This window comes from Phocoena sinus, chromosome 16 (assembly GCF_008692025.1).
Source record: "Phocoena sinus isolate mPhoSin1 chromosome 16, mPhoSin1.pri, whole genome shotgun sequence".
Lineage (NCBI taxonomy): Eukaryota > Metazoa > Chordata > Mammalia > Artiodactyla > Phocoenidae > Phocoena > Phocoena sinus.
In genome coordinates, this window is record NC_045778.1 from 52285921 (window position 1) to 52313435 (window position 27515).

At 42.8% G+C, this 27515-nt stretch overlaps 1 protein-coding gene across 2 annotated transcripts in view; it reads left to right on the forward strand.

Moving 5' to 3' along the window:
- Positions 1-27515, forward strand: part of PLCE1 (phospholipase C epsilon 1) — a 312758-nt gene that overhangs the window by 140391 nt on the left and 144852 nt on the right. For both annotated transcript variants that reach the window (XR_004346085.1, XM_032607439.1), the window contains exon 3: positions 10578-10866. Coding sequence is in view for 1 of the 2 variants with exons in the window: in XM_032607439.1 (XP_032463330.1) it covers positions 10578-10866 (289 nt within the window). In the remaining variant the exon portion in view is untranslated. The remainder of the gene's footprint in view (positions 1-10577; positions 10867-27515) is intronic.

Consider the following 27515-nt stretch of genomic DNA (forward strand, 5'->3'; position numbering starts at 1 on the left):
GGTTTATAACAACCATGTGATAACCTCCATTAAAGAAACACAAATTGCTTTCCCACTGCCACTAGATGGTGGCACTAGGAGTCCAACAGGATCAGTGTGACACAAAGACCAGGCTCTTTCCTCTCCACCCTAAGGCGTCTGCTCTGCTCTCCCACCTTTGGTGGTCAGACCAGAATGTTCCAGGAGGTCAGCCTCAGGCAGTCTTCAGGCAAAGAGTAGAGGAAGGAAATGTAGTATTGTTTGGTCCAAAAGCAATGACCCAGGCAGAAAGGGGCCTCTGGGAGCCATCAAGACAGATGGCAACACTGATCCTTTTCAGTTGGGCGGAGGAGGGGAAGTTAGAAGCTTGGACGAGGTGAGTAGGGATCCATTTGCGACCCAGGATCAAACAACCTGGCCATACAGGTTGGCCTTGGTCTCCTCCACCTGCTGTGGACACAGCAGCCTGGGGCCACAGGACTCCAGGAACTTTCTTTCCCTCACAGCTTCCCACGTGCACAGCTTAGCAAGAGCACTGCCCCTGAGCCTCTGAGCCAGGGCACCACAGTCTACAGGATTTGTGGAAGTTTGTTTTTGTCTCGCAGGGGCTTTGTCCCCATGTGATTCATTAACTGACCTATTGCTCCTTAGAGCTGCAGGGAGCCTGGTAGTTCAGGCCATTAAATCCCTTCTGTCGGCCTAATTCACAGCCTGACATCACAAGCCTCCCAACATAATCCATTTGTCCTGATTTGATTTTTTTTCAAGAGGCTTCCTTGGCAGCCAGGTTTTCTCATTATGAATATGATTCATCTGTATGTTAATTCCCATTAGAATTAGTATATCAGACATGATTCATCTTTGGAAATATTAAGCCAGAAGCATCATTTCAGAAAGGCCTGTTACATTCACGGCCAGAGGGAATTTCTGCAAGAGATGCCCCTTCATTCAACTAGCATTTGTTGAGTTGGCCCTGTGCTGGACTCTGAGCTAGGGGCTTTGGGGAGTATAGAGATGATAGGACTTCACCCCTGCCCTCAGGAGCTCCCATTCTAGAAGGAAGATAACATAGACATGCGTGTTTATGGGATGGATAATATGAGAAGTGCAGTCAGAGATGAAAGGTAACATGGTCTCGTAAAATCTCAGGTTCTCAAACTTCAGCAGGAATCAAGATCACCTGGAGGGCTCATTACAACACAGATATCTGGGCCCCAACCCCAGAGTTTCTGATTTAGTAGGTCAGAGGTGGGGCCCAAGAATATGCATTTCTAACAAGTTCCCAGGTGATGCTGCTACTGTTAGTCTGGGGACCACACTTAGAGCACTTGGCTCTAAGGCTTCAGTTCTTTCTCCACTGCCCCCTCCCTTCACTGCCTGCAGCGTGCTAAGCTATGTGCTCCCTGCTGGGGACAAGATGTTGAACAAGACATGACAGGGAGGGGATATCTGTGTGTGTATGGCTGATTCATTTTGTTGTGCAATGGAAGCTAACACAACATTGTAAAGCAACCAAAAATTAGTAAAAGTAAATAAATAAATTGTACCGGGGTGGGGGGGGAAAGACATGCCCCTGCCCCCCCCCCCGGGGAACTGACAGCCTGGAAGGGGAGTAAGCAGTGACTTCCACACTCCACAGAAAGTGCCACTATAGAGTTTTGCATGGGGGCCATTGGAGCACAGAAAAGATACTGCTTAGTTCTTGCTAGAGCTGGGAGAAGACTGCATGAAGGAGGCAAAATCTGAACGCAAGGGTAAATGTGGCCTGGAAGAAGTTATGTGGAAGGGTATTTCCAGCCGCTAACTTCCCAGATTATCAACTGTGAGGGACATCCCCTCACATTCCTTCTTAAATGTTTTCTGCAGTAATAAAGTTTCGACTTAACGTCCTGCAGAATCCGGTGGCATAGCTCGGGCTCATTGGCCTGGCATTAGCAAAGCTTTTATTTTTGGCTCTCTGTAGCTGTCTTTGGTCAGCGTCTTGTGCATGGTCTGAATATTCTCAGTAGAATGGAATTCTCCACATAGACACTTGAATAGAATGTAGAGTCAAGAGCAAAGGAAGCAACAGCTTGCTACTGAAATCTTCCTCCCCATCCCTACCTGCCACGCGGGTCTCCAAGCTGCCTCAGCTACCACCCGCCACCCCACGGCAGCCTCACCGTTCTTGTTGACGCTTCAGGAAATTTGGCAGTTCTTACACCATTGCATTTTGTTTAGACACACACATCCATCAGAAATCAAACTTCCAGCATGGAAGTTGTTTGATGGAAATCAAACAACCATCTAGAACACTGCTTCTGGATTCCAGAAGTTAGAAAAGGGGCCCATGAGACCAGTTAAAGGGGTTTGCAAACCACAGCTCTCACACTTGATTCCATGTGGGAGGCTCCTGTGTTCCTACCCATCCTATTAACTCTCAGTTAACACAGTCCAAATAAATATGATTATTTGTTTTTCCAGCTCAGACTACTTTAAGAATCACATTATGGGGAGGATAAGAGAGCTATTAGAAGTAGATATATAGTCACTAGTGAGAAAGGACAACTGATATTAAAGGAGAACACTGATAAGTAAGAAGGAAACTGGAGACCCTAACTATACACCAAATTCAAGAATAATGATGATCAAAATTATCATTAAAATTAAGGTTAATTAATATCCTCCATCCCCGCATTTAAGAAAGCTGAGAAGTATTGGTCATCAAACAATAACACTAAGAGGGATGTAGGGATAATGTTAGTTGACCCCTTCATGTTAAAGATAGGAAACCTATGAGAAAGGGGTGGGTTTCAGTCACAGGACAGAGTTTGTCTTTTTTTTTAAATCATTGTTCTCAAGCATCTGCCATAGTCTCTGTAACTATAACTCAACATTTGTTGAATTAACCTGAATTAGGAAAGTCAATATGCGAATCCATATCTTGTTTTTTTTTAAGCCCCATTATCCTTCCAAGTCATCATTTTCATGAAAAATCAGGATGGAGACTAGATCTAATTAAACACGCTCAACTCTAAGCCAAACAGCAAATGATAAGGCAATAGTATTAAACTATTGGTAAATTTCTCAGAACAGATCACGTTTGGTTAGTAGCAATCAGATCCTCATCTGGCTACAGCTATTCTGAGTGTTTTGTAAAGAACTGGTGCCATTTCATGTGACTTCTGTATCTGGTGTTCAGCAAATACAGGTGACAATGCAATGTCACCTGTGGTTCAGATGAGTCCAGTAAAGTCATGACCCAAAAACCTAGAGAATTCTAGCCAATTTCTTGGGGAAGATATATAAGACATTCATTAATTCAATTAAGAACTATTTATTGAGAAGCTATAATGCCAAACACTTCTAGACCCTGGAGATAGAGCAATGAAAAAGGAAATAAAGTCCATATGAAGCTGACATTCTAGAGGGAGGAGACAGACAATAAAGAGAGGTGGCAGGATCATTACTACAGTTACCCCTCTCTCAAAAGTGGTTTCTTTGACAATTGTAGTATAGGATTCTCTGTTTGGTTTGGTGGTTAACAGCATTGGCTGAGAGATGGAGAGTCCTGATGCAGAGTCCCAGGTGTGTGCACATTAGTTCCTTATTTTTATGTGGTGGTAATAGTAGGATCTCTTCCTAGAGCTCTTCTGGAGTTTCAATGAAATCATATCTCAGTGCTCAGTGCCTGCTTCATTTTAAGCACTCAGTGAATGTTGCAGTGATTACAAGTATTATTATTGAGTCAATGGACACCTAAGTAACAAGCCTCCTTCTTGCTGAAAGATTTCAGAAGATATGCCATCAGATTTTGGAACAGCATGATTTTCCATAGCTCTGACCCTAGAAAGATAGCTTTTGAAACAGAACAAGTACAAAATTGACTCCCCTTGTCAAGTATCCCTTTGACCCCAGTAGAAGTCAAGTAAAGACAAAGCCCTTTCTGGCTGTATAGAGGAAGGAGCTTTCCTCCTGGGTGAGTGCTGTGGACACAGTGTGTCTGGCTGCTTCATGCCTTTCAGTGCGCTCCTTCTGAATTACCCAGCTCTCTTCAGCCTTGGATGCTTGTTTTATTATGTTTTGGGTTTGAACTCCATGTCCCAGTGCTGGGTTCTTGAGTCACAAGGAACTTCAAATGTTTTCTTGAGTGTTGTCTAAGTATCGCTTGCTTTTCTGCAAGTAACAGCATAATATCAAGGTCATTCTGCTCAAACACAGCACCTGCTATAATGGGAGTAGTATAATTCGAGGGAGAGGATCCACTCACAGTTCACAGTGGTGGTTAAACATAAGTGCTATGAGGGGCACTGTTTGCAACATTGATCTATAGCTCTCTATATAAATCTGTTTTATTGAAGTATAGTTGATTTACAATATTTATATTCGTTTCAAGTGTACAACATAGTGATTCAATATTTTTATAGATTGTACCCTAAAGTTTTTACAAAATATTGGCTATATTCCCTATGCATACAGAGAAAGACAAATACTGTATGTTATCACTTATATGTGGAATCTAAAAAATATGTATAAATCTTATAATTTCTAAGAACTCCACAATGGCAAACTATAAAAACCTTGACTCCTTTCCTTTCCTCATTCCCAATGACTTCAGCAAGTCCTGTAGAGTCCATATCCAAAATATATCTTGACTGTTTAAAAGAGTCTGCAATTTTTAATTAACTTATTTGGTCTACTTGTTTATTGTCTGCCTTCCCCCACTAAAATAAAGCTCTTTTTGCTCTCTGCTGGATCCCCAAGTCACTGGGCTTGGCACAATGTATACGTTCAATAAATATAAGTCAATTATTGAATGAATGGATGGACACACATCTGTTTAGCAAGATTAGATGCCTTGTTGTGGCGTGTTGATTTTATCTCAAAAAGGATATTGACCCATATAGGGCAGTAGTGTCTCTAGTTTTCAGCAGCTTCTATTACCACATTAATCAAGTGAGATAAAGTTTATATTTTTTTATCTTGTAATTTAAAACTATAAATCTCCATATAAAGGAAACATATTTGATCATTCATTAGTCATAACTTGACTGTTTTCCAAAGTAATTTAGGATGATCATGAAAGGAATTATCATGAATAAAAACAATAGCAATGGCAATGTTAACATCACTTAAAACTCTTGCCAAATAATGATGTTTTCTTGAATCCCACTGTTGGGGCTTTGGGTGTGTGACCATGTTTAATGCAATGGGTAAAGCCGGACTACAGAGTTGAACAAACACAATTTCCACCCTGGCTCAGCCTCTTATTAGCTGTGTAAAGTTGACTGTGTTTCTCCACCTCTGTAGGCTTACTGTCCCCATCTGCGAAATGAATCAGTCTCATAGGGCTAGTGTGTGGATTCAAATCTCATGCAAGGAAATACTCATTATTGTGCCCAACATATCATCATTATGTAAGTTAACTTTTGCTGTGTAACAAGGCACTCCCAAAACATAGTGACCTTTGCAACAATCATTTATTTAGCTCATGTTTCTGTGAATTGGCTGGGTGGTTCTCCTCGTCTGGATGAACTGATCTTTGCTAGACTCTCTCATATATCTATGATGGCAGGTAGACTAGCCCCTGGATGATCTAGGATCTAGGATGGACTCACTATGCGTCTGCCTGTTGGCAGGCTGTTGGCAAAGGTGACAGGAGTGACTGGGCCATGGTCTCTCATCCTCCAGCAAGCCAGCTCTGGCTTCTCCACATGGTAGTTGTCTCAGAATTCCCAAAAGCAGCAAGAGAGAGCAAGCTCCAACACACAAGATTTCACTTGCAACACGTTTACTAAATTCCCATTGGTTAAGCAAACCACAAGACTGGCCTGCAATTAATGAAAGAAAGAATTTATGGCCATTTTTTTAGTCTACCACAATCATCCTTATCGCCATCATCATAAAAACCAATATCCGTTGAGCATTTACTAAGTGGCTGCTCCAATCATGTTACTCTGTTTATTAAAGCTTGTAATTCTTGGGGCTTCCCTGGTGGCGCAGTGGTTAAGAATCTGCCTGCCAATGCAGGGGACACATGGGTTCGAGCCCTGGTCCGTGAAGATCCCACATGCCACAGAGCAGCTAAGCCCGTGAGCCACAACTACTGAAGCACGCAGGCCTAGAGCCCATGCTCGCCCGTGAGCCACAACTACTGAAGCCCATGGGCCTAGAGCCCATGCTCTGCAACAAGAGAAGCCACCGCAGTGAGAAGCCCAAGCACCGGAACAAAGAGCAGCCCCTGCTCGAAGCAACTAGAGAAAGCCCGTGCGCCGCAACGAAGACCAAACACAGCCAAAAATAAATAAATTTTTTTTAAAAAGCTTGTAATTCTTACCACAACTTTATGGGGCAGCTACTATTATATGCCCCTATTGGAGAAAAGCATACTGAGGCACAGAATGGGAAAGCAAATTATACAAAATCACACAGCTGGGAAGCAGAGGAGCTAGGACTCAAACCAACACTCTAGGACAACACTCATAATTACTGTTTTATACTGCCTCCTCTTCCCATTCTATGTATATGGGATTTTCCACAATTGCTTCTTTTTTTTAACTGGATGATCTAATAAGAGGTTATAGCCTATTTTTAACATGTACCCTGAGCACTGCCATATCTACCACTACTTCATCCATATTTCAGCATTTTTCCAACAAGCACTTTGAATTCAGCTCATCCGGTATTGATATGAATGACATGTTTTAGTCCAGATGGTGGTAGAACCTTAGCTATCTTTCTGATTCTTCGTGGATGGGGTGTTAGCAGTAGTGATGGCAGCTCAGAGCTTTATTCTGGGAGCTCTTCCTCTCTTATTTCTTCAGACAAGTTTGAGGGCTTGGAAACAGCTGATAGCAATGCTGAACAATTACTTAGTATATACATAACATTTATATATGTTGGAGGTGAGCTGCAGCAGCCCTTAAGAGTAGAGGCCATGGCTTTCTCTCTGTATTCTCAGAAACCAGCACAGGCAAGAGCACACAGAGGACAGATTGGAGGAGCTCAGTACAGGTTTATTGTATGTATCTACCTCCATATCGATATCCCATTAAAGCAAGTGTCACAAACACATATACTAATGGTGACCAGATAATTGGCCAGGTGTGCTCACTAGAGAGTGATGGGGACTGACACTAACCTGAGAACTCATGGAAATGCTCAATGTTGCCAGATTGTTCCATTTTTCAGATGATGCTCTAACTTCAGATGTGTATATAAACTTTCCTGATTTTAAAACGGTGTGTGTCAAATGAAGCAGGTCCCTTGGGTGAACGTGGCCCACGGTTCACCAGCCAATTGTTGACCCTCTACATTAGATGCTTGTTGGCATCTCTCTGTTGTATCACAGCTGTCCTAAGGGCCTGAGGAGGAAACCTTTAATAAGAATAAGGCAGGGGCTTCCCTGGTGGTGCAGTGGTTAAGAATCCGCCTGCCAATGCGGGGGACACGGGTTTGATCCCTGGTCCAGGAAGATCCCACATGCTGCGGAGCAGCTAGGCCCATGCACCACAACTACTGAAGCCCGCGTGCCTAGAGTCTGTGCTTCACAACAGGAGAGGCTACCGCCATGAGACGCCCACGTACCGCAACGGAGAGTAGCCCCCGCTCACCGCAACTAGAGAAAGCCCGTGCAGCAGCAAAGACCCAACGCAGCCAAAAATTAATTAATTAATTTTTAAAAATAAGTATAAGGCAAAGATGGAGCACTGAAATGATAAGAGAGGCAGGACTTCGAGAAATCTGGGTGATGGTCTATTTCAGAGATTCCACAGAGGTCAAGGACATGAGAATAAGAAACAGCCATTGGATTAGAGCAAATTATTCCATACAATGCTACATTCGCAGGCTATGTTCTTTAACAAAAATCCATGGTCAAATAACATGAGAAATACTCAAAACATTCAGTTAAACAAAATAAAATAGATTTCTTTACTCTGACCCTTTTAATTGTTGTTAATATTTTAATAAGGAATGTAAGTCTTCAAAAGTAGAAATACATACTGAGTTTTTCAAATTTCCATGATCAAGGAGTCCTTATTTCATGCAGTTCGTCTAGGTCTAATGATTTGAGGAAGACACTTTGGGAAAGATCGATAAGGGACTGAATGAGACATTGGGACTCTCTGAAGGCATGGGATGGAATCTGGAACACATCGGGTAATGAGTGTGGCCATAATGAGCCAACGGAGCAGCTTGGCAAGTAAAGAAAGTGGGTCAACACATTGGCAACTAGGAACCAACAGCATGTTAGTCTTTGTAAAATAAAACCTTTTTAGGATCATTCCTCTGCTGAAAACAAACAAATAGACAAGCAAAAGAGCGAACGGTTTCCCACCTCTGATGGATTAAACCTCTTTGCTTGACATTCAAGGCTCTCCTTTATCAGGCCAACTGACCTTTCCAGTTTCCCAGTTATCTCCCTACACTCACTCCCTGCTCTTAATACCTGCTCTGTGCACTGTCCTTAGGACACATTCACTGTTCAGCCTCTTCACCTTTACTTACCATGTGAGTTGCCTCCCCCAGCTGCCCCAATTAGAGCCATGCCTGTCTTCCAAGGCACAGCTCAAATCTTCTTTCCCTCTGAATCCTTTAGCTATCAAATCTCACAGTGGGTTCTTTTCCCTGAATGTGTAGAACATTTACCTCTGAAGGACTGTCTCGAGACTTAGTGTGTTGGGGATCGCCTGTATGATTTGGAGCTGAGAGAAGAAAATCACATCCTGAGCTCTGCAGCTCTCTACCCCCATTTGTCCTCACAATACACCCAAATAAGGTTAGGAGGATATTATCCAGCAGCACCTAAGAGCAAGGGTGTAACCCCGTCACAGTGAATTTCATCGACTGTGCTCTGTTGTTAAACGGGCACCTGCTGATTCTTGAGGATAGAGTCCGTTCTCTTCCTGCTCAGTAGTAATGGGTGCTGTTTCTAGACACTACACTGAGCACTTTATATGTATCATCAGGGTGAATCCCACACCATCTCTAAGAAGGGGCAATTAGTATCCTCTCTGGCTGGTCAAGGCATCCCATATACCTGACCCCAAACCTGGGCTGTTTCTGTCCCAGCACACCATCTCTGTGGCCACACTGGCCACCAGAAATTTAATGACAGAGAATTAAAGCTAAAGAATCTGCAGTCTGCCTTCAAGTAGCAAGTATATACCAGTAGGCAGAGGAAGGCCGAGTAGAGCTCTAGTTAGGGTGTCAGCACAGTTTGAATATCAGGGGGAATTCTGGGTACATTCTAGGGTCTCATAAGGACTCAGCACAGCTCAACAGGGGTCATTTTGAGGACCCAAGGGCTCTAGTTAAGGTGAGATTTGGAGTGTGCACCATCACAAGGGTGCATGCAGGGTCTGGAGGGCATACAAGGGTCTTCCCTTCCCTGGCCACTCACTGGTATCAACAGAGGGGGTGACCTCAATTTCCACCCTACTATGAGCTTTTTGCTTATCTGCCTTCCTTATTAAACTGTGAACTCTTTGAGGGGAGAAGCTGTCTTACTTACCCAGGTCTGACACATAACTGGTATATAAACATTGATATAATGAATGAATGACAAGTCAACCAAGGCAAGGTGCTCAGAGTGACATGATGGAGACAACACAATACAGTAAACCTTTATTCCACCATCAGAAAGCTGGATTAACTCACCCCATGTTATCGGTCTTCCCTGTCGCTTATACACTACCCAGAAGGCTCTGGCTTCCCAGAGACCTTGACAAAACCCCAAACCTCCCAGAAATAATGTCAAACCTCATAATTTTCAGGTCTTATCTTCTAAATTAGATTGTGAAGTCCTGTAGCACAAGAGGTGCGTTACTCTTGTACATGCCCCACATCTTTTATCTCAGTGCTTCTCGCAGAACAGATCTATATAAATGCCTGTTGAACGACTGTATTGGAATGGATTGGAATTATGGCTGGGAGACTGTCCTGATAATCCAATCTCCTTGAGATAATTCTTGGTGAATTCAGATGATGAGGGAAAGAGGAAATCAGGATAGTGGCAGAGACAGAAGGAGAGACTGAAGGAGGAAAAGCGGGCAGGATCTGTCAACTCATTGGATGTGGAAAAAGTATTCAAAGACTTTGATCCAAGGTGACAGATTGAAGGATTATGCCCGAGAGAGAAATGTAGATGTTCTTCTGTCCCTTAACCGTCTCATCCTTACTTCATATTGAGCATGGAGGGAAGATTCCTCATGAATCAGTCTGCAGTGTTCCTTGGAGATAGATCTGGGAGAGTCACTCAGGAGGATCCAGGAGGACAAAAAGGAAAGGTTTGCCCTTGTCCCGCTAGACGAGCTTTATTCTGCTGAGGAGGAGAAGAAATTTGAGCTGAATATATTTTTGGTTCGTACAAGTTGTAAGTGCTCTGTTTGATAGCAAGTTTGTTTGAATGGCCCATTTCATAACTACACATAGTTTTCCCAAATAAATGGTGTCTGTAGAATGTTCAGGTTAATGCATGAGTCCAGTGTTCACAAGTGTTTGCACTTAGAGCGACTGAGCCTTCTTTCTTAATAAGTCATCTTGGCATTTTGTCAACAAGTTAATTTGCTTTTCTAAGAAACTAGATTAATACTTCCTGTACTTTGTGCTATTCACAGATCTACAGTGCAGTGAGAAGGGGAGAAGAAACAGAAGAGACAATTAGATCTCTTCTCCATTTCTTCACAAAGCTCCCAGCCTCCGAGACAGCCCATGAAAGGATTAGCATTGGTCCGTGCTTAAAGCAATGTGTCCAAGACACTGTTTGTGAGTATCGTGCCACCCTCCAAAGGACTTCCATATCTCAGTACATCACCGGCTCTCTGCTAGAAGCCACCACATCTTTAGGAGCAAGAAGTAGCCTTCTCAGTTCTTTTGGAGGATCCACCGGACGAATGATGCTGAAAGGTAATGTCTGAAATTTCACTTTTAACTTTTCATCTTTGAATGCAGAAAAGAATCTAAGTTAACATTTATTGCATCTCCTGATGGAAAATTGAGTCCACGTATCAGCAACTTTAAGAAAAGATAGCTGCTTTAAGAGAATATATAAAAAGATAGTCCTCTATCAAAATCCCTTAAGGTATAAACATTCCAAATAATAAGCATTAAGATATTGAAATTTCTTTTTAAAAAATAGCCAAAAGGCTATCTTTAATTTTTCTAAGTTATCCAGATAGGTGGTTTCTCCTAGTGGTATTCTATGACAGATGTCAATTATTGTAAAAAAGTCTTGTAAACAAGTGTAGTCACGTGGCCACAGTGAAAACCAACCGTTTCATTCAAAACAGAGTGGAATATAGTTCTCGTTTCTACACAGAATCAATAGGTTCATGTTGACCAGCAGAGCTAAAGGCCATCTTCCAGTGACTCCCATCTTAAAAGATAAGATAGGTGTCCTGCTGCAAAATGAAAGCCAATGGAAAATGGGATCAGAACTTCCCAGCTACTTCCCACAAGTAGCAGAAAGGCAAGTCAGAGATGGCAGTGCACCAAAGAACCTTGGAGATTTGTGCACTGCACAGCTGTCACCACCCGCTTGGCAGTCCTCCCTGGCAGGAAGCTGCCAGCCAGACGGGGACCACGCAGAGCAGCATTCCACTGCCTGGGGGCCGCCAAGAGCTCAATCTGACATCCGGCCACTTCTCTCAAGGAGAGCAGCTCTTGTCCCTCCACAGCAAGCCCCAGACCTACGATTATCAGGCCAGTGGCCTCCCTCCTTGATCCTCAACCTCCCCACTCCCAACACCCCTTGGGCGAGCCCTAGAGGGGGTTCACACCTGAGTGGGTGCCATGTTGATTTGTTTTCTAGAGTCACCTTCACTTTTGTGGATTGGTTATAAAGAATGAATGAAGAAAAACACAAAATGTGGGACAACTAATCCAAGAGACTAAAGAGGAGACACTTGGTTTCATATGTGTTTCATTCATTCAGCATATGTTTTTTGAGCCCCTACTAGGTGCTGGGTAGGGAACAAAGCATAGCCCCTGCCCTCAAGGAACTTGCAGTCTCTAGGTAGTAGGCAGTTTCCCCTGTACATAGGATTCAAGATTTCCCTACTCTAATGCGGCTCCTGGTAACTGCGCAGCTTACATTCTCCATCAATGCTCTTCCTGGGAATTTGGGCTGAGATTAGCATGTAGAGTTGGCATTGCTTCAGTGCTTGTGACTCTGTGTGAGGACCTTATCCTGTGAGTTAATCAAGCTGTGTTGATCAGATACCCACTCTGTGCCCAGCAGTGTGTAGGTGTTATGGGAGATCCTAATAAAGTACAAGTGAATTTACTCCCCTTTAGGTTGTTTGTGACCCTAATGAGGAGGCCACATTTGCATGCAGCAAGTGTTCAAAGAATAGACTGCAGAGAGTTAAATGCCAAATAATGTGGAAATGGCTCTAAGTGTTCAAAGAGTTTGGAGACAGAGTTAATGTTCCATGTGACAAATGGCTTGGCCGCAAACAAACAGAAGTCAATAAAAGCCACTTTGTTTCTTCCCCATTAATTGCAAAAGGGCAGATCTCCAGGGTCCCCAACCAAGGCAGGCTGCCTCCAGTCTTACACAGACCTTTGGGGAGAAAAAAGGAGGCCACTGGTTAAGGTGTCTGTTGCCCTGATAATAACTTGATCTCAATTGCTCTTTGCCTGTCTGTATTCAGATCAGAACTCCTATCAGCATTTCCATCTCTGAGACTCGTTGGATCATCAGCTAATATGTTATCTTTAAATGGGGGTTTTATGCAAGAGTTGGGAGTTTCTTTTACTTTCTGTTTTGCAGCTCTTTAATGGCTTCTGATATCCCTCTGTTAGTAGCTTCTGCTGAATAATACAATTAGCCAGTTGGCTTCAGCTCCAAGCTAATTTCTATAGCTCTGACTTGCTCTCTTGGAAACCTTTTTCAACTTCAGTGCCCAGTCCCCTGGGGTTTTCAAAGTCTATATGTGCCACAGTGAAACATACATTTCTTTAACATGCGGTGAGAGATAATGTGTCAAAAAAAAAACCCACACATGGCTGTTCAAAGTCATGGAGTGTTTATGGAACCTGTAGGTTCAGCATACTGACTAGTTGAGTCTTGAGCTCTGTTGGTCGTATACTCCAGCAGGGGGTCTAGAGGATATGCTTGGCTGCTGTGCAGTGCTTTTCTGCTTGTTTTATTGTTCACTGTGTGTCCTGTGGCATTGAGTAGGCCAAGAACTTTCAGCTGTCTGTCACCAATGAAAATCTGTGGGAAGTGTGTAACACACTCAGTCCCCAGTTTATAAATGACTTGTGTTCCAGAAGTTCATTTCTCAGGAGCTGTGTGGAACTTAGAATGCCCTCCTGGAGAAGCAGTATTAAACGTTGTGATTTGGTTCCCAGAGTCTAGTCCTCAAAAACCACTTTAACCCATAACACAGCTGAAATCTACACACTTCCCATGGAACAAAGAGAAAAACACAATTATTAGAGCACTGAGAATCAGCCTCCAGGAAAAGCAATACAAGTGAGTTAAAAGACATTTCTTGTTGAGGGGAAATAATTTTAATTAAGATGAGTAGAGTTAAATTGAAACTTTTATGGAGCTTTTGTAAAGAACTTTGGGCCATTTCAGAGATTTTAGATGTTGGCATCTGTAGTTCTGTTGTTATGGTTAATTATCTTTTGAAACTCATATCTAACATGAAAGATTCAGAAAATTATTATCCCAGTAAGTTTTATTTCTTTTCTTTTAATGAGAGACTTATAAATGGAATGAAGAAGGGGAAAGGAGGGCAGGGTAGGGTTTATAATTTTTTTCCCAGGGGGAAAGGATAAGAAAGAGGGTCAAAAAGAATGACTTCTTCCATGAGAGAGATCACGTCTGAAGTGGATTAAATGGAGTTGGAAAAGGTAGAAAAAAAAGGAGGAGGGCAAAAGACAAATGCTGTATGATTCCTTTTATATGGAGCATTTAGAGTAATCAAAATCATAGAGACAGAGTAGAATTGTGGTTGCCAGGGGCTGGTGTGGGGTGGGTATGGGTGGGGAGTTACGGTTAATGGGTACAGAGTTTCCGTTTTGCAAGGTGAAAAGAGTTCTGGAGATGGATGCTGGTGATGGTGGCATAACATTATGAATGCACTCATTACCACTCAACTATATTAAAAATGGTAAGGATGCTGAAGTTTTTGTTATATGTGTTTTACCACATACACACACACACACAAAAGAACTGAAGAATTTAAAAAGGAGGAGGAACATGTTCTGTAGGTCTTTGGTGCCAGGTCCATTAAGATGTTAGAAAGAACTGAAAAAGAAAAAGAAATATGAAGACAGCTTTTCACGTGACCTGCAGGTGCCCCAAGTCAACTTGTCTCCTGGAAGTGGTTATGATTACAAGATGAGGGTTGGAGCCGCCTACAATAGGTGAGAATAGGAGGAGAAAATGTGCAACCCGTTCTTCATTATTCACAGGGCATTCACAAGTCAGGAATCGGTAACTTAAGTGTTGATTAGTCAGAGTTCTGCAGCCTTGCAGCTTTACCACAGTCTACAGGATTCTGCTAACTCTCTGAAATCTCCATCAGCTTGCACACCTCCAGTGGTACAGGTGGCTCTAGAAAAACAGCCAACAGTCAGTACATTCCTGGTTTTCTGCCTGCAGGACCAATGAGGATGGTCCATCTACTAAGTGGAAAGTTTGCCAAATAATGAGAAACATTTTCTGATATGAAGCATCGAAAAGCAAGGGTATGCCCTTGATTACAAGGATGTACTGTGTCAAAATGGAAAATGGAGAGCTTACACCAGGGACTGTGTAAGGACTGTCAGGGACTTCCACTAGTTGAGTACAATCAAGATCTTTCTACTTCCCATCTGGTTCCCCTTCTCTTCCTTCCCATTAACCTTGTTAGAATCCCAGGACCAACTCTGTATAGCAGTGGCAGCCAAAAGAATTATTAAGTTCAATAATCAAGAATACATTTTCTAAATCCACCTGCTGTTGTTTCTTTTTTTCCATTGTACTCCCTACTAAAAATTACAAAATCACAATAAAGTAAAAAGCGAGAGATAAGATAATTGATAGTAATGTAAAGCACTGAAATAGAAAAAGTAAAAAACGTAGTGACAAGGGGAGGACTTTTCAATATAAGGAGGCTAAATGTTTTCAAATGTGCATATTGTATCAGCCAATATAATAAATTTAGTACATTAAACTCAATTTTTCCTTCTCAAATTGTTCCTAAGTAAGTCTGTAAATTAAAGGATTAAATATTTATGTATTACCAGGACAAAGCATAGTTACCCATATTTAAATTATGTAGTAGACAATGCTCATTTTTAACCAGTTTGAGTATGTGTATGTATAGAATAGCTATTAATAAATAAAGTTATCCATCATATATAGACTATAAATAGAATATCAATATGAAAACAAAAACTGCCCTACAAATGTAATATTCTTATTTGAAAATGGGGGATACTCTGTTTCTGATAGAAAGGTCTAATAAATTTTCAACTTATTTTCTTCTACTGCAATAAGTATGTTCTATTTGTGTCTTCTTCTAAAGTAAATGCCTTTGAGTATAAAAATAAGACGTCCTAATAGGAATACACACACACACATTTGAACTATGTGCTTGTACCTCATAAATAATTTAGTTTATTAAGGCTGTCCTGGTTGACTTCCTCATAATCAAAACAATTACCCTTTACATGCCTACCAGGAAAGGGAAGGCATATCCATAGTTCTAATTCCAAGATTTAAGTGTATTTAAAGAAACCCTCTGACTTACTAGTTTTGTGACCTTGAAATTATTTCATTGATGTTAAAGTATGCTTTAATGTAACTTGGGGTATGTTTTTGTGCCAGTTAATCAACTAAAAAGTGTTCATTCACTGCCCACTATGGCCTAGGGCTGTGTCACCTCTGGGAAGAATGTGAAAGATCACATCTGGAAGCCTTCAACTTGTAAAATAATATTTCTCACTCCAGAGAAGATGTAATATTAGGTTTCAGGTCTACTGAGGTAGCCCTTACTACCCTCAAGAGATTCGTAAAGTGCAAGGCTAGTCAGTTGATGGTGGGGTCTGTAGCTCACTGGGCTGGGAAGTTTGGTAGGCACAAGACAGAAGCCCTCTGCCTTGGGACACAGGTGGCCAGGTGTCATCCAGGAGTGTGACTCCATGTCGAGATGTACCTAAATATGCTCAGGTGTGACTGAGGAGTGTGACTCCACACCCATGCTTATAACCAGGGGGAGCTTCTCCAAAGCTCCAGTGAAGAGCGAAGTTACCTACCTCAGATATTACTGGAGACATGATGCTTCTTGAGTCAAAACAATTGTGTGTCTTTTGGGGGAGAAGGAGGGTGAAGCAGAGGAATTACATTTATTTTTTAATTCTTTCAAGATGACATCCCCATTACTGATATCTCTGAATTTTTATTTTATTTATTTTTAATTAATTAATTTATTGGCTGAGTTGGGTCTTTGTTGCTGTGCGCGGGCTTTCTCTAGTTGAGGCAAGCGGGGGCTACTCTTCGTTGCGGGCTTCTCATTGTGGTGGCTTCTCCTGTTATGGAGCACAGACTCTCGGCACGCAGGTTTCAGCAGTTGTGGTTCATGGGCTCAGTAGTTGTGGCTCACGGGCTCTAGAGCACAGGCTCAGTAGTTGTGGCGCACTGGCTTAGTTGCTCCAGCGGCATGTGGGATATTCCCAGACCAGGTCTTGAACCCATGTCCCCTCCATTGGCAGGCGATTCTTAACCACTGCGCCACCTGGGAAGCCCCTCTCTGAAATTTTAAACTCTTCCATCTGTAAAGAGAAAGTTGGGTAGACGGGAGGATTAAAATTAGAATTATAGTAATAGTTGTGAACATTTTTTAGTTCTTGCTTGGTGCCAGGTATTACTCTGAATGCTTTATACGTGCGATTTCATTGACTATTCAATGGTCCAATGAGGGAGGTACTGTCTACTAAATGAGGAAACGGAGACCCAGAGACATGAAGAAACTTGCCTAGGTGTACACAGATAGTCCGTGATAGAGTCAGCACTTGAAACCAGACAGCCTGTTGATTCAGGCAATGCACCAAGCCCTTCATCTGCATTATTTCATTTAGTCCTTATTGTGGGTTGACTTGTGTCCCTTGAAAGAAATATGTTGAAGTTCAAACCCCAGTTCCTACAGATGGGACTTTATTTGAAAATAAGATCTTTACAGATGTAATCGAGTTAAGATGAGGTCACTTTCAGTTAGAATTGGCCCTAAACCCAGTGACTGGTCTCCTTTATCCAAAGAAGAGATGAAGACAGACCATTCTGGGATGAACACCCATGTGATTATAGAGTCAGAAATTGGAGTGATGCACCTGCAAACCAAGGAATGCTAAGGACTGCCGGCCACCACCGGCAGCTAGGAAGAGGCTGGAAAGATTCTGACCAGAGTCCAAGGGGGAGCATGGCCCTGCCAACACTTTGCTTTTGGACTTCTAGCCTCTAGAACTGAGAATAAAGTTGCATTGTTTTAAACCATCCCAGTGGTGGTATTTTGTTACGACAGCACTAGGAAATTAAGACAGTCTTTTTGACAATCCTGTTAGGAAGAAATATTAGCACCAGGAAACTGAAGCTCATAGAGGTTAAGTGACTTGCCCAAGGTCACCCAGATAGTAAGTGTGTGCAGTCAACCCAGGTCAAGCTTCTCCAAGGCCTGTGCTCACAGCCGTGCGGGAGACATGTTTGCAGCTCTCCAATGGCACTGTCCATTTCCGCTTTGTTTTAGTTGTTCGGCCCCATCCTCCTCTCCCACAAACACCTTGCCTGGCACAGGACCGGGCACAGAACAGACAGTCCGTAAACCTTCTTGGATTCCAGTGGCACATGTGTTCACAGAATCAAGGAACGTGTAATCATTGCTCCTTGCAACACTTAACTGAATGAGATCATTTTAGAACCAAAGAAAGAAAACACTAATTTACCTGTAGTTTGCACTAACATATCAGACTCATACAAAATGAAAATGCAAATACATTCAGGAAGTTTCCAAGCAGGAACAAAAGCTATATTCAGTGTCTCAAAAGCTACCGTCAGTGCAAGGTGCTGGAATGGTTGCAGAGTTATCTCTGGGATCTTTCTTGCTCCCTGTCTGAACTCCTCTCCCCTCCTCCTCAGACACTGTTGCCTCTGGGGGTGCAGAGCCCCCCTAACTGTATCAGCCCATTCACTCCTAGCTTACTACCCCATTAAAAACACAATCTCCTGTTCTTTCTGCAGTGGACCCCAGCTGGGCTTTGTGAAGAGAGAGGTCTGCTAGGTTGGAATAGAAACCTGGGGTGTTGACTGATAAGGGAAACTCCTCCGGGAGGGCCAGGGACAGATAGAGGAGCTGATGGTAACTGGCAGAGGGAACGGGGCACCCAGGTATAAAGGCATGAGACATGAAAAGGCACGGTGTGTTCAGGGACTGCTGGTCTACCAGGCTGTTCTGGCCAAATCTTGGGGCATGCAGGGAGTAAGTAGGAAGGCATGAGCTGGGCTGGGGGTAGAAAATACGTCTTCATGGGGTTGTATTTTATGATAAAGAACTTGGCTTTTACCTTGTAAGTAATGAGAGACACTGAAGGGTTCTAAGGAAGTGTGTGATGTGAGCAGACTGTGTTTTTAGAAAGATCCATCTGGCTGCAGTGTCGGGTGGGGCTGCTCAGAGTGTCACCCTTAGCCCACCTGCATCGGAATTGCCCAGCCTGAGTGTCCATAGCTTTCTGGGCTTCACCCCCAAACCTACTGAATTAGGGTCTCTGATACTTCAGGTGAGTATGTTTGGTGTGGAAGGTGGATGGAAGGAAAGAGCAGTGAGAACTGGAGGCATTTAGGAGGCTGTTGCTAAGGCAAGGTAGGGTGCTGCTGGCACATTTAGTAATTGGTAAAAATTACGAAAAGGCTCCCTCCTCACTCTCTGCAGGGTGATGCAGCCTCATACCCACACATATCATTTAGTGCACAGCATGCGGGCTGGATCTCGGACCTCCCCTCCACTCGGGTAAGGACTTCTGTGCAGTGCACAGACTGTTCACTGTACCAAAGAGTCTAAATCCTTGGGAAGCAGCAGAAAGGTGTAAGTAAGAAGTCGAATTAATAGAATGTGGAGACTGAATGGGTGTAGTGGGGATAAACGGAGTTAGGTTTAAGGTGACCATGAATTTATCTTTAAAAAAATAATTTCAAATCCTTCCATAGTGTTACTAATGGCAAAAATTAATAGAATTATTGGATCATATGCCCATCCATCCTTCCCATCGCTTTAAGAAATCAAGAAATTAAGGGTTGGTTAAATCCTAACATTGAATTCAGAAAGATGGTTGGTGAGGACAGCAACCCCAGCCAGTCACTTGGAGTTCCTCTGTTTGAGCTGATCATAAAAATGTCAAGCCCAGGGCTCCCCTGGTGGCACAGTGGTTAAGAGTCTGCCTGCCGATGCAGGGGACACGGGTTCGTGCCCCGGTCCGGGAAGATCCCACATGCTGCGGAGCTGCTGGGCCCGTGAGCCATGGCCGCTGAGCCTGCGCGTCCAGAGCCTGTGCTCCGCAACGGGAGAGGCCACAACAGTGAGAGGCCCGCGTACTGCAAAAAAAAAAAAAAAAAAAAGTCAAGTCCTAGTTACAGAAACTCAGAGTGGGCCATATTCCTGAAATTCATTTGCAAGATAGTTACTTGAAACTCTATACCCAAAGAAACAACAGCAACCGGATTCCAAGCCTTCCTCCCAAAGCTTGCATACCACGTATAAAACTGAATTCATAACTATTTTAAATCAAAAAGTCCTAAAAGGTGACTTTTCAACATCAGTAAGCAAATGTTTTCCCAGAACAAACTGGAATAAGAAATCGCCGCATTACTGTTGGTGGGAACGTGAACTGGATGCAGCCACTGTGGAGAACAGTACGGAGGTTCCTTAAATAACTAAAAATAGAACTACCATACGACCCAGCAATCCCACTACTGGGCACATACCCTGAGAAAACCATAGTTCAAAAAGAGTCATGTACCACAATGTTCACTGCAGCTCTATTTACAATAGCCAGGACATGGAAGCAACCTAAGTGTCCATCAACAGACGAATGGATAAAGAAGATGCGGCACATATATACAATGGAATATTACTCAGCCATAAAAAGGAACGAAACTGAGTTATTTGTAGTGAGGTGGATGGACCTAGAGACTGTCATACAGAATGAAGTAAGTCAGAAAGAGGAAAACAAATACCGTATGCTAACACATATATATGGAATCTAAAAAAAAAAAAAATGGTCATGAAGAACCTAGGGGCAAGACAGGAATAAAGATGCAGACCTACTAGAGAATGGACTTGAGGATATGGGGAGGGGGAAGGGTAAGCTGGGACAAAGTGAGAGAGTGACATGGACATATATACACTACCAAACGTAAAATAGATAGCTAGTGGGAAGCAGCTGCATAGCACAGGGAGATCAGCTCGGTGCTTTGTGACCACCTAGAGGGGTGGGATAGGGAGGGTGGGAGGGAGGGAGACGCAAGAGGGAAGAGATATGGGAACATGTGTATATGTATAACTGATTCACTTTTTTATAAAGCAGAAACGAACACACCATTTTAAAGCAATTATACTCCAACAAAGATGTTAAAAAAAAGAAAAGAAAAGAAATCACCACATTGATCCCAAAAGAGGAAGGTTTAGAGAAGGATAAAGAGCAGATGGATAACCTTGGGGGAGTTAAGAAATACATTTAAATTGAAATGTAAAAAGAGAAGATTAAGAATAGTATTTAAAGCTGAAACATACAGTTACCAATAGAAAAATAAAACTAAAAAAATATAACTTGCAGTAATGCGGAGAATGGGCCAAATTCCTCATCTTTCATCGAGGTGATTAAATGTATTCTTCTTGGGCTTCCCTGGTGGCGCAGTGGTTGAGAGTCCACCTGCCGATGCAGGGGACACAGGTTCGTGCCCCGGTCCGGGAAGATCCCACATGCCGTGGAGCGGCTGGGCCCGTGAGCCATGGCCGCTGAGTCTGCACGTCCGGAGCCTGTCCTCCGCAACAGGAGAGGCCACAACAGTGAGAGGCCCGTGTACCGCAAAAAAAAAAAAAAAAAAAAAAAGTATTCTTCTTGAAAGTGAAGAGAATATATATTTTTAAATGGGATGAAAATCTTTTTCACAGTTAGGAGGTAACTGCCAATGAATAGACAGAATCATGCAAAAATGGTTACCTCCAAGAGAGGTCTCTTACTTGTCACCTCCTATCCATCCTTACAATTTGAATGTTAATTTCCATGTGCACCTACTACATGAGTGACGTTTAAAAAGAGGCATTTGGAGCCTGTGTGAAGACTGATGGATTCAAACCACTTGTTTCCAATGGTATTGTTTTCTGCAGCCATAATGAAGACCATTTGGGGCTCACATTCAAATGAGAAGGGGGACAGAGGCTTTGTTGAAGCAAGCAGAGAGAGGGGCTCAGAATCAATAAGACAAGTATTATCTGGGGCTCTCTTTGTCCTGTAGGACTCTCAGCCTCTGAGTTGCTTCATGGTTAAAAGAAATTGAACGGGAGCATCATTCTGTCTTTTGTTCGAGTCTTGACTTCAACACTGTGTCATCTTGAATAGGTGACTTTTCATTTCTAGGCTTCAGTGTCTGCCACCATAAAGCAGGAATAAGAGCAACAACCTCACAGAGTTGTTCTGAGGATTAAATGAGATAATGTATATGAAGAACTTAGCGTAGTATCTGGCATCTAGTTTGTGTTCAGTAAATGTTACAGTGATGATGTGATGCTGAGGGCGATGATGGTGGTAGTGATGATTGCTGCCACCCTTTGCCAACACTGTGAAATGCCAGCCCTCCACTGTTCTTTTTTTTTTTTTAATTTTTATTGGCATATAGTTTATTTACAATGTGCTAGTTTGAGGTGTACAGCAAAGTGAATCAGTACATATACACATTCTTTTTTTTTAAAATTCTTTTCCCATATAGGCCCTTAGAGAGTATTGAGTAGAGTTCCCTGTGCTATACAACAGGTTCTTATTAGTTATCTATTTTATATATAGTAGTGCGTCTATGTCAATCCCAATCTCCCAATTTATCCTTCCCCCGTCCCCCCGCCCCCCACCGCCACCTTATCCCCTGGTAGCCGTAAGTCTCTGCTCTTAGCCAGGTCTCCCTGGCTATGGGCTCAGAGAAGTAGCATCTTACGGGACACTTGAAAGGAGGTATCTAGAGGCTGGAGGCTGCCCCTCTGTATGGTTTGCCTTAGGACTCATGCATCAGGTCACTCATTAATTCATTTAACAAATATTTGTTGAGCATCTTCTATGTGCCAAGCACTGTGTTAGGCCCTGAGGATAAAACAGTGAATAAGACAAAGTCACCTGATAGTGGAGGAGATGGACAGGTATACGTGCAATTTTAGGACCATAAATAAATGCTGTAGTTGAGATAAGAACAGGATGTAGGGGCTCAGAGGGAAGTCCCGGTACCATCTTGAGTGAAGTCTCAGGTTTCTAAAACCATTTTAGAGCATGGAAAAATGTGAATATCTATTTAACCAAGGAAAACAAGCCCTCACCTATATTATGATGCTTCTGTTGTTTCAGCTTCATTCTCTGCTGATATCATCTCTCTTCCCTCCAGAGTAGAAAAGATGCTAAGCATTTATTCCTGGGATTGGGCACCATGTCTACTAAGATTGGTATAAAATTTAGTGTTCAAGTTAGAATTTGTACATTTTTATGAAGATGGATGGATTACTCTTTACAATAAAATTAAATGAGATTTTTTTCAGTACGTGTACCTAATCCTCTTGAGTGTTTTAAATTGTTTAACGAACAAAAACCTCATTTAAATGAGCTATGAAAATTCTTGTCCATGGGAACATTTATAGAACATAATGGAAAATGCGTATAATTTGTTTATAATAACATGTGGGTCAGTAGCAAATATTTAAGAGGAAAAAAAGAGAAGATCTCAGGATAGTCTGAGTCATTATTTAAACTTCTGTCAGAATTGAGTCTTAAAACCAAGAAACTTAACTAGTACAGTTAAAGTAGTAAGAGGGCATTTTAAGAGTGTTTAGTTTTCAATGGACTAAATTCTAACAGAAGATTTTACCATCTTCTGGAAGATCTAAAATGTTTTGCCAACTGGAAATATGTACATATTTGGTATTTTAAGTCTTTTAGCTCTGTATTTCATTATAACAACAAACTTTTTAGAGAACAATTTCTATAACATTAATCCCATAAATGATTCTATGATAGCCTGAACAAATGGATGCTTCAACCCCTCTGAGGCTCTACCTGTGAATTTTACAGTCACCAGAAACACCCTTGGTAACAGTCGTGGGTCCCCAGTTTATACAGAGAAACACATTTTTACATTAATAAGCAGACATCTAAAATCCATTTCAAGCAGATATTGTGGATGATCTGAGAACATGGAGGGGAACTGAGAGCATAAAAAGTTTCAGAGACTCTGGCAGCTCATAAGATCTGAGCTTATAGACTGCCAACTCTAGAACCAAAACCTTTAACTGGGTTTAGTGGGGCAAACCCAGCATTTGGTCCCAAGTCTGTCTGATTCCCAATCCAAGTTCTTAACCATTAGGAAACCCTCCAATTTTATCTCCCACTCAAATCTCAGCCTGTCCTGAGCATGTGTGTGTGTGTGTACATACATGTATAAGTACAACATGGAACCCCCAATTTGAACACGGGTCTGTCTGACTACAAAATTGATCACTTCTCTGTGTACCTGCTGCCTCCTTGACCTAGAGACCTCCAAGGACTTCAAGGCTATTTCAGGCATTCTTTGATATGGGTACCTATGGGGGTGGGTAGAAGGCTTTTCCCTTCTACAGCTGAGTCAGCAGTCATAGCACAGAATCAACCAAACGGGAGAGGAAGTCTCAGAAAATATTTGTTGAGTGAATGGATGAGTAAATGAATACCTGTGTACAACTCTAGGCTAACACACAGTTACCTGTACTAAATAAAACCAGAAGAGCACGTTTGAACCCATCTGATTTAAGCCTGTGAGCATCACGCATATCTAAAGTTAACTTACCAGCAATGGCTATTTTTCAAACATCATTTATAAAAATCATTTGGGCTGGTCCCAGCCCTGCTCAGTATGTGACTAAAGGTATATGGCAGAAGACAGACCATCTGAGAGCCACACAAGGCATATTTGATCTTCATTGGCCTCTGAGCAGGAAAGTCCTGCCCTATCCCACAGTGAGGCAGACAGCCACGGAATGATTTCTCTGTCGTCTGGTTCTGTCACTGCTCTATATGCCCTCATACCCCTGGGCCTGTTGGCAAGTGCTCCTTAGGGCTTTATCTCTGCAAAGTGGACCCACACTGTTGTTGAGAAAAGAGAAAAGGAGTAAAGAGGAGAGGCTCCAGTCTCTGCATTAGCCCTACTTTGAAGGGTCTGGGGTCTCTTTCCTGAGCAAAGAGATGAGGGCATTCCACAGCCCTCACGCTGAGAGAGGAGCCCCTATTTTCTCTCTATCTTTGGGGAAGGCCCTCTTCTCTGTGGTCATCATACCCCAGCACACCAAGAACAGGCTGCTAGTGGTTGAAATTCATTTACCTTGCAAGTATTATTAAACACCTGCACTGCCAGGTATTAAGAATAGAACAGACATTTTCCCTACCCACATGGAGCTTAAAGACCAGTAGGGAATCATGTAATTACAAAAATAAATGACAAGTTGTGGCCATGGTACATGCTACCAGGGAAAGGGCCATGACCGTGTGAGACCCTCTAAAAGGGGGATTAAACCCAGGCAGAGAAGGCAATGATGTTTCCACTGAGGGCTAAAGGTCCAACAGATATTAACTAAGAGAAGGGGAGCTGGAAGAGTGTTCGAGGCAGAAGTAATCATTTGTGCAAAGGCCCCATGGCAGCCGGGAGTATGGCAAGTTTGAGGTTTGAGTGGAGGGTGGAGATCTGCAGGGTTCCTCAGAAAAGTCAGGAGAACTCTGAGTGACAAAGGCTAACAGGTACTGGGTACTCACTGTGGGCCAGGCACTCTCAGAAGTGTTTTTTTTGTTTTGTTTTGTTTTTTTAGTATTATCTAATTTAAGACTTACATTTTTACATGTGAAGAAACGAAGCCACAGAGAGGCAAAACAAACTACCAGATAGTGCAGGGTCTTGTTAAGGGCTCCTGTCTGTATCCCTAGGAGCCATGGAAAACCGTCAGAGAGTTTTAAACAGAAGAGACACAATAGAATTTCTCTTTCAAAAGGATGATTCTGACAAAAATCAACCAGAGATGCCCCCACTTACACTGCCTCTCTAGGCCTCTTTACCCCCAAATAAAAATGTTTACATTTAAAACCGTCGAGGCTATTGAATCTGAAAATAAATGATATTCTGAAAGAGAGATGCAGCTTGTATGAGCTGTAGTGCTGTGTGGCTGTTCTGAGGAGGTGGGCAAAGGAGGAATAACCTAGTAACCCAGCTTTCTCTACTTTCTGGGAACTGTATTCCAAGAAGTTTAGAAGACAGGCTATGGTGTGGACTAGAAAGGGGGATTGAAGACACTCCCCCCTGCAGGCCCAGGGGGACTGTTAACACTCCCCCACCCCAAGCCAAACTCACTGAGTGTTGAGTCATAGCAGTGTCTTGCTTTGACCAGGAGAGCAAAAACTGCCTTGTGGGCCAAATTCAGGCTATGTGGCTTTTTCTTTGACAGCTGCAGTATTTTTTTTACATTAGGAAATTTTGCATTAAAATGTGGAGTTCTGGCTTTTCTGACACCTCTGGGCCACCATTCTCCCTTGGCCCCTTGCACTGGCCCTGGTGCATGCACACCACCAAGCAAGACACACCAGCTTGCTCTCCCATATACCTGGCCCCGCCACTGTGTTGTCTCCCTCCCAGCTCAAGTCTCATTTACTCACCCGTCTGACCCTGCAGACAGCTACATTTGTGTGCCCTGGATGGTATGCTAGGGAGGATTTCAGTTCATGGGTTTAGGAGGCTGGGCTGGAAGCAGGAAAGTCTTCTTTGAACCGGCTTCTGCTGGGGGTCTCATTCCAGGCACAAGATAAAGTACAGGGTGGGAATGAGCACAGCGCCTGGGAAACAATGAGGAAGTGATTCTCAGCAATGATCTGTGGGTCGATGCAGTGAGGCGTAAGGCTAATTTGGTAGATGTGGTCACAATTTGGAGAGAACAAGGTGAAAATTTGGACCTAAAGCATTAGAAAGCCATCAGAGGCTCTTAAGCAAGTTGAATTTTAGGAAGGAGAGACCAACAAAAACATGGTATAGGTCAAGAGCCTGGAGGTAGGACACCCTCGGAAGGAGGGAGAGTAGTAGTTACAAACTTGCATGAGTATTCCCGGATCAGGAATGGTGCACTCAAAGTAAAGGGCCAGAAGCCAGTGTGAACCCACACAATTTTCGTTGGCACAGGGCAGTGCTTACCGGAAAAAGATTGGTCATGAAAATTTAGCATCACGGGAAGAAAAATGAAATGTAATAAAAATTACGGTTGGTTAAGAATGGAGGCATTTTTACTATGACACAGCCCCACTGTGAAAACCTCTGCATCTGTGCCAAGGGGTGACGCAGTCGGCTCAGCCCAAGGGGCTGGGAGCGGGGCCTCATCGGGCTTCCATAAAACACAGATCTTGCCCAAATGTGGAAAACCTTTAGGGACATGAAAACCATGAGGGATCCATAGCCCTGATTTGAACCAAGCAGAATAAACAAACCCCTGCCCAAGCTGGAACTCACTGGACGCCTTTCAGAGTTATCCAAGGGGAAAGGCTGGAGGCCTCAGGGGTCTTCAAGTGGGTTAATATCTTGTTTCACTGATTCACTCCAGTCTGATATAACTGCGTGCTCTTCGGTCTTTGTCCTTTTTTGTAGCATCTCTCAACACCTCAGCTGCAAACCCAGAAATGGATTGTGTTCTGAACCTAGAACATATACAATACCTTTTTTTTTTCTTCTGCTAATGAGATGTTAAAGCCCAAGTTAGACCATCTGGAAGTGTGTTTCATGTTCAGGAACTGGATTGGAAAAGTTCCAGAGAGCATTCACATTTTTCATAGACAGGGTTTTGGTAAGTTCCCAACCTCTTAAACTCTTACCCTGTCTCTAACCCACCTCTAGGAAATATAAGGTAATATAACACACTATGAAAACATTTGCTGAGTGCTGGCCATGGCTTTGTCCTAGCCAGGGATGAAAACAATGAAAAAAGGCAGTGTCCTTCATTTCTAGGAGTCATTGATTTAGTTGACAGAAAGACTGGCGTTGGAATATGTGGTTACACTGTACTGTGACACACATGAGGCAAGAATTGGTGATTAAGAGTGTGCACTTTGGTAACAGACAGACCTAAATCCCAGATCTACAACAGACAGGCTGTGTGACCTGGGGCAGGTTACTTAACCTTTCTGTTAACTTAACCTTTCTGAGTTGTATCATCCTGCCTGTAAAATGGGGACAATGCAGATACTTGCCTCAGAAAATTATAACAGGATAAAATCAATGAACCTAATGAATATAAAGTGATTAGCACACTGTCCAA